Source organism: Nicotiana attenuata, unplaced genomic scaffold, assembly GCF_001879085.1.
Source record: "Nicotiana attenuata strain UT unplaced genomic scaffold, NIATTr2, whole genome shotgun sequence".
In the NCBI taxonomy this organism is placed as follows: Eukaryota; Viridiplantae; Streptophyta; class Magnoliopsida; order Solanales; family Solanaceae; genus Nicotiana; species Nicotiana attenuata.
This window is the reverse complement of record NW_017671500.1, coordinates 112770-120703: the sequence shown is the minus strand read 5'-3', so window position 1 is coordinate 120703 and position 7934 is coordinate 112770. Positions and strand designations below refer to the sequence as shown.

Here is a 7934-nt window from a genome sequence, read left to right as displayed (position 1 = left end):
CAAACAGGTTTACGAAGGGAGTACTAATAATTAATCAACCATTTTGTAAGTACTATAAAAATTTTACTACATAAATATTTAAGTTATAAATTTTGTACTAGTAAATTGGATGAATTATGATAAAATTTCATGCTCGAACCTATAAAATTCGAATTCTAAAATTAGAACCGAACAACTTTTAACATATATAAAAATTAGAGAAATATAACTCGTATATATTGATAGTATAATTTATTTTTTATATAGTCAATTTTTAAAATATGTAAAATATGGTAAGTATTACTTCTATATTTTTGGGCAAGTTATACGTTTGGTTTATCGATCAAAAGTAATTATGTTTGCTAGCCAAATATACAAGAAAAGGTACATTGATTATGTATATTATATAGTAATATATTAAATATATATATTTCGCCGGCTATTATTTTTAAAAGTGATTATACTGTGTAATTTTCCATATTTTTTAATCAAGTAACAAATCATATTCTGAGACTATGAGGGTGTTTGGCTAAGCTTATAAGCTGGTCAAACTGGCTTATAAGCACTTTTTGGCTTATCTACGCGTTTGGTAAAATTAAAAGTGCTTATAAGCCAAAAATAAGCCAAAAGCCATAAGTTGGTCTCCCCCAACTTATCAAATTTCAGCTTATAAGCACTTTAGGTTTGACCAAAATATTTACTATTCTATCCCTAAAATACTTCTTTTTAAAACAGAACTCTTTGTATACCCAATTTTTTAGCTGCTTATTATTAATTTCAGCACTTTTATCCAAACACGTAACTGCTTATTTTTTAAATCAGCTTCAGCACTTAAAAGTGCTTTTTAGCACCTATGCTTATCAGGTACTTTAAATCAGCTAGCCAAACGAGCTCTATATGACATCATTAGTGGATACAGAGTATATATAATGCATGGCTAACCGAAAATTTTCTATATTTCATTTCCACAACCGACATATCAACTTCCCCTATTGATTACGCTTGTCCACGTTATATTTCTCTTATATGTTTAACTTCTCTTTATCATAAATTATGACGCTTCCACCTAGATTTCTGCTCAGCACTAACTCTTTCTCAACTCCACAGCCGCCGGTCAAATCCTCCGCGGCGGAGCCGCCGTCGTTTGCATCAGTGGAGCCCGACTTCGTCATAATCATAGCTGCCCTACTCTGTGCATTCATCTGCATCATAGGACTCATCTCGGTAGTTCGGTGCGCTTGGCTCCGACGAGTCGGTGAAGGTACCGGAGGTCAGTCATCATCGGCGGCGAACAGAGGGTTGAAGAAAAAAGTGTTACAGTCGCTGCCTAAGTTCACTTACGACAGTTCTTCTTCAACCACCGGCGCCGCGGCGGAGTGCGCCATATGTCTGGCGGAATACAGGGAAGGAAACGAGATTAGGGTTCTGCCTCAGTGTGGCCATGGCTTTCATGTTCAGTGTATTGACACGTGGCTTGGTTCACACTCTTCTTGCCCATCGTGCCGTCAGATTCTTGTAGTTGGTCGGTGCCGGAAGTGCGGCGAGTTCCCTGCAGCTTCCGGCACCTCCAACGTTGCTCAAATTCCTGGGCGGAGCTACCTTGCATAAAGGTACAATCCAATTTCGTTGTCAAAAAATTATACTACTGTACATTATGCTATGGCCAATTTAAATAAGGTAAAAATAACTTTTGTATATAAATTAAAATAATTAGAATTCATAAACTAAAAAATGTCTATTTTTATTGTAAAACGGTTATGGGTTTTTGTCAGGGTTGAACATGGTCCCCAGTTGAGCTGGTGAAGTTTAGTGGTTTTGCTTTGTCGAGAAGCTAAAGAAGAGAAGACGATAAATATGAAGCTTCGTGCTTTTGTTATGGAAAAGAAGAAGGTGACAAAAGGGGAATGATATATATGCTGCTGAGTTGTTGATATTTTAGAAGGTTTCTAGACACTGTAAATCTTTTTTATCTTTTCGACTTATCTTCTTTTTTACCCAGTTATCTGATCATATAATATGTTATAAACAGTTTTTACTCTCCGCGTATATATGGAATAATATACAATTATACATATAACTTCATGTATGTGCATATATTATATGGAGTCCTAAATATGAAGTCGTTATTATAGGGAACGTTTTAAGGGATTATTCATATTGGTCGGATTATGTACTAAAACTTAAATTCTTTAAAAAATGTGCAATCAAAAGGTCGTAATTTGTGGAGGAAATTGACGAGAAGTACAAGTGTGGAGGACGATGTGGGAGGCCTTCGTTTTGGTTAGTTTTTGCTACAGTTGATTTAGTTGGTTATAAAATTAAGGGTGTTCCTATTAAGCACTTATACTATCCGAAACTTAAGGGTGTTGATTTAGTTGGTTAGTTGATTTAGACACATAAACTTAAGGGTGTTCCTATTAAGCACTTATACTATCCGAAACTTATTCCAATTAAGCATTTCTTTGACAAAGCCAAATTTAAAAAGTTTGTGCAATGCACTTGCTGCTGACGTGGCAAATAATGAATAAAAAAAGGACATATATTATTTTGAGTAAAAAAAAGGAAAAAACCTAAAAACACTACTTAACTCGGCATCTTCACTATATGTTCATGTGTGTTCTTCACTATTTTCATGTGTGTTCTTGTTCCAAAAACGATTTTAATCCAAATTTTTAAGAGAAACTCCTCCAAATTTGTTATAATTTCAGCTAAAGATTTCCCACGACGACCCGAAGACAACCCCAATATTAATCTCCCAAACTTTCATCAAATCAAGTAACTCATTTTAAACCTTCAAGCTTTTTAAAGACCCCACTAATGGTGTTTCAATTTGAAATGAAGAACTCGGACTCATTTCAGTTTTACTCTCTCCTTCTTCCTCTGCTTTGCTCTGTTTCTTTTTCGATCCCATAAAAATGACGGTTCCTATATTTTGGAGAAAACAATACGTGCACAATTATTTTTTCTATAAAAATTAAGCCTGCCAAACGCCACCTAATAAGAATAGTAGTGCTTCTTAGTTGTATAATTGTCACGACCCGGATTTTCCACACTCGGGAGTCGTGATGGCACCTACTCGTAGAAGTTAGGCAATCCGCGAAATATAGAAATCACTAACTCTTTCATTTTAACACTTTTTAACAATCTAAATTAACAAGTAATCAACATTTAAATATTAACGACGAACAGAACAAGCGGAAGACTTAAACAGATAAAGATAACCAAAGCCAATACTACAATGCCAATATACTCCTCTACCCGGAATCTGGTGTCACAATATCACGGACGGAATATGATTACTACACCCAGCGTCTGAAAGAAATACAATCTGTCTCGAAATCAAATGAAAACAGAGTACGTAATAAGATAGAAGAGAACGTCGGGCCTGCGGACATATGTAGGACTACCTCGGGATCTCTAGCTGGACTGAAGGCAGCCTCCCCAAGTGCTACTGCCTAAAAGCTGCTCTGGGATCTACACATAGTGCAGAGTGTAGCATCAGCACAACCGACCCCATGTGCTGGTAAGTGTCTGGCCTAACCCCGGCGAAGTAGTGACGAGGCTAGGACCAGACTCTAGATAAACCTGTGCAGTTATATAATATACAGCGGAAAATAAAACAAGAATGAACAATTATAGGTGGGAGGAGGTGCATGCTGCGCGGGAAAAATATCAAATCCAGCAGTAATTTAAGAAAAATATAAGAGAACAATTCAAGATCTACAACAAACAATAATAACATTGTTGCGGCGTGCAACCCGATCCATTTATATCACTGTTGCGGCGTGCAACCCGATCCAACTGTATCATTGTTGCGGCGTGCAACCCGATCCATTTATATCACTGTTGCGGCGTGCAACCCGATTAATTTATATCACCGTTGCGGCGTACAACCCGATCTATTTATATCATTGTTGTGGCGTGCAACTCGATCCATTTATATCACTGTTGCGGCGTGCAACCCGATCCATTTATATCATTGTTGCGGCGTGCAACCCGATCCATTTATATTATTGTTGCGGCGTGCAACCCGATCCAAATATACAGTCGACAACAATCATAACAAGAGTCCCGGCAAGGGATCAATAAAGAACTACACTATCCCGGCAAGGGAAACGACAGTATAAGTAAATACGTCCCGGCAAGGGAGAAACAGCTATAACCAATCTCATTCTAACATCTAAATACCTCAGCTAATACCAATTCTCAATCATAAGTAATTTCCACGAGAACAGTCTAAATCCTTGCTCAATACCGAGAATCATCAATTTAAGCATCTGTAGTATTATTTAAGAACACAATAATTCACAATTTAAGACTCACGGTCATGCTCGACACCAACGTATAGATACTCGTCGCCATGCATATACGTCGTACTCAACAAGAAGCAAATAACAAATAGGACACAACTCTTAATCCCTCAAGCTAAGGTTAGACCGAACACTTACCTCGAACTTCCACGACCAACTCAAGCCTCAAACACCGCTTTTCCTTTTGAATTTGGCTCCAAATCAATTGTATCTAGACATAATCGACTTAATAACATCAATAAATGCTAAACAATCCAATTCCAATACTTAATTATAGCTTTCCCATCATTCTTCCCAAAACATCAAAAATTGGCCCCGGGCCCGCTTGGTCGAAACACGAGGTTCGGACCAAAATCCGATCACCCATTCACCCACGAGCCCGAATATATAATTAGTTCCAAAATTCGACCCCAAAACGAGGTCTAAATCCCAAATATATAAAAAGCCCTAACTCTACCCAAATCCCTAATTTTCTACCCTTAAGAACATGATTTAAGCCTAGAAATCTAGTGGGTGTTGATAAAAATGGAAGAAAACAAGTCAAAGATTACGTACCCAAGAGGTTATGGTGATGAAGTTCTTCAAAATTCGCCCAAGAGGTGTGGAGAAGAAGAAGTTTGTGAAAAATGGGTTAAATCCCGTAATGTATTCTGTTTCTGGACTTTAAAAATAACTGGGCGGATTTGGTCATCGCATTCGCGATGAGTTAGGTCTGACAGACCTTCGCGTTCGCGGAAGATGGCTCGCGTTCGCGGAGAAGTAACTCCTCTAGCCTTCGCGTTCGCGTAGGTATAATTTTCCCTTCCCCCCCCCCCCCCGACCAGGCCACAAGCCTTCGCGTTCGTGTTACGAGGCCCGCGTTCGCGAATGGTAGACCCCCCAAAGCTTCGCGTTCGCGACCTAGGTCTCGCGTTCGCGTAGAAGGAATTTTCCTTCAGCACAATTAACTCATCGCGTTCGCGAGGGTCCTCCCGCGAACGCGGAGAAGAAAATACCAAAATACCAGCAACTGAAAACCTGCAACTTTTTAAGAGTTTAAAACCTTCCGAAACACACCCGAGCCCTCGGGGCTCCAAACCCAACATACTTACTAACTCAAAAACATCATATGAACTTATCCGTGTGATCAAATCGCCAAATTAACCCCATAAACAACGAATTAAACCTCAAAATCAATGAAATATTTCAAAACTTCTTAAAACATCAAATTTTGCATATGAGGTCCGAATCCCGTCAAACGGATTCCGTTTCTTACCAAACTTCACAGAATTATCTTAAATCACATATAGGACCTGTACCGGGCGCCGGAACCAAAATACGGGCCCGATACCAACATGTTCTAATCCAAATTCATTTCCAAATCCTTTAAACAATTTCAGAAAACAATTTTTTTTTTAAAATTCATTTCTCGGGCTTGGGACCTCGGAATTCGATTCCGGGCATACGCCCAAGTCCCATATTTTCCTACGGACCCTCTAGGGCCGTCCGATCACGGATCCGGGTCCGTTTACCCAAAATGTTGACCGAAGTCAACTTAAATACATTTTTAAGCCAAAATTTCAATATTTTCACAGATTTTTCACATAATAGCTTTCCGGCTACACGCCCGGACTGTGCACGCAAATCGAGGTGAAGCTAAAAGAGGTTTTTCAGGCCTCGGACATAGAATTAATTTTAAAAACAAGTGACGACCTTTTGGATCATCATATCCTCCACCTCTAAAACAACCGTGCGTCCTCGAACGGACATAAGAAGGAAGTACGTGAGTCGGGGAAAAGATGGGGATAACTGCTCCGCATATCGGACTCGGACTCCCAGGTCGATGCCTCAGCAGGCTGACCTCTCCACTGAACACGAACAGAAGGAAAACTTTTCGACCTCAACTGACGAACCTGCCGGTCTAGAATAGCTACCGGCTCCTCCTCGATCAAGGATCTCAAACGGGCCAATGAACCAAGGGCTAAGCTTGCCCTTCTTCCCAAATCTCATCACGCCCTTCATAGGCGACACTCGAAGCAATACCCGCTCACCGACCATGAAAGCTAGATCTCGAACCTTGCGGTCGACATAACTCTTTTGCCTGGACTGAGCTGTACGAAGCCTATCCTGAATGATCCTGACCTTGTCCAAGGCATCCTGAACCAAATCCGTACCCAACAACCGAGCCTCCCCCGGCTCAAACCACCCAACCGGAGACCGACACCGCCTACCATATAAAGCCTCATAAGGAGCCATATGAATACTCGACTGGTAGCTGTTGTTGTAGGCAACTCTGCTAAAGGCAAAAACTGATCCCACGAGCCTCCAAAGTCAATGACACAAGCTCGGAGCATATCCTCCAAAATCTAAATAGTCCGCTCGGACTGCCCGTCCGTCTGAGGATGAAATGTTGTGCTCAACTCAACCCGTGTGCCCAACTCTCGCTGAACCGCTCTCCAGAAATGTGAGCTAAACTGCGTACCTCGGTCAGAAATAATAGACACGGGCACACCATGAAGGCGAACAATCTCCCGGATATAGATCTCAGCTAACCTCTCGGAAGAATAGGAAACTGCCATAGGAATGAAATGCGCTGACTTGGTCAGCCTATCAACAATAACCCACACTGCATCGAACTTCCTCTGAGTCCGTGGGAGTCCAACAACGAAGTCCATAATGATCCGCTCCCACTTCCACTCAGGAATCTCAATCTTCTGGAACAAACCACCAGGCCTCTGATGCTCATACTTAACCTGCTGGCGATTCATGCACCGAGCCACATATGTAACGATATCCTTCTTCATTATCCACCACCAATAATGTTGCCGCCAATTCTGATACATATTCACGGCGCCCGGATGAATAGAGTACCGGGAGCTATGGGCCTTCCCCAAAATCAACTCTCGAAGTCCACTACATTAGGCACACAAACTCGACCCTGCAATCTCAAAACTCCATCATCACCTAAGGTAACCTGCTTGGGACCTCCGTGCTGCACCGTGTCTCTAAGGACACACAAATAGGAATCATCATATTGCCGATCTCGGACACGCTCCAATAAAGAAGAGCGAGCAACTGTGCAAGCTAATACACGGCTGGGCTTAGAAAACATCCAACCTCACGAACTGATTGGCCAAAGCCTGAACATCCAAAGAAAGCAGTCTCTCACCGACCGGGATATATGCAAGACTGCCCATACTGGCTGACTTCCTACTCCAAGCATCGGCCACCACATCGGCCTTTCCTAGATGATATAAGATGGTGATATCATAGTCTTTCAACAACTCCAACCACCTTCTCTGCCTCAAATTCAACTCCTTCTGCTTGAACAAATATTGCAGACTCTTGTGATCCGTGAACACCTCACACGCCACGCCATACAGATAATGCCTCCAAATATTCAACGCGTGAACAATGGCTGCTAACTCCAAATCATGAAGCGGATAGTTCTTCTCATGAATCTTCAACTGCCGCGAAGCATAAGCAATGACCTTGCCATCCTGCATCAACACTGCACCAAGCCCAATACGAGATGCATCACAATAAACTGTGTATGGCCTAAACCTATGGGCAAAACCAATACCGGTGCCGTAGTCAAAGCTGTCTTGAGCTTCTGAAAGCTCGCTCACACTCGTCCGACCATCTGAACTGGGCAACCTTCTGGGT

At 41.2% G+C, this 7934-nt stretch overlaps 1 protein-coding gene across 1 annotated transcript; it reads left to right on the top strand.

Moving 5' to 3' along the window:
• The first annotated feature begins 950 nt into the window (after positions 1–950).
• Positions 951–2056, top strand: LOC109208651 (RING-H2 finger protein ATL80-like). Its single transcript, XM_019371785.1, has 2 exons — positions 951–1589; positions 1752–2056. The coding sequence occupies exon 1, from the start codon at positions 1033–1035 to the stop codon at positions 1585–1587; it is 555 nt and encodes a 184-aa protein (XP_019227330.1). The 5' UTR covers positions 951–1032; the 3' UTR covers positions 1588–1589; positions 1752–2056.
• Positions 2057–7934: the final 5878 nt, after the last annotated feature.

Bases quoted from the DNA above. Each gene is read 5' to 3' on its own strand.
- LOC109208651 (XM_019371785.1), top strand. From the start codon at position 1,033: ATGACGCTTCCACCTAGATTTCTGCTCAGCACTAACTCTTTCTCAACT.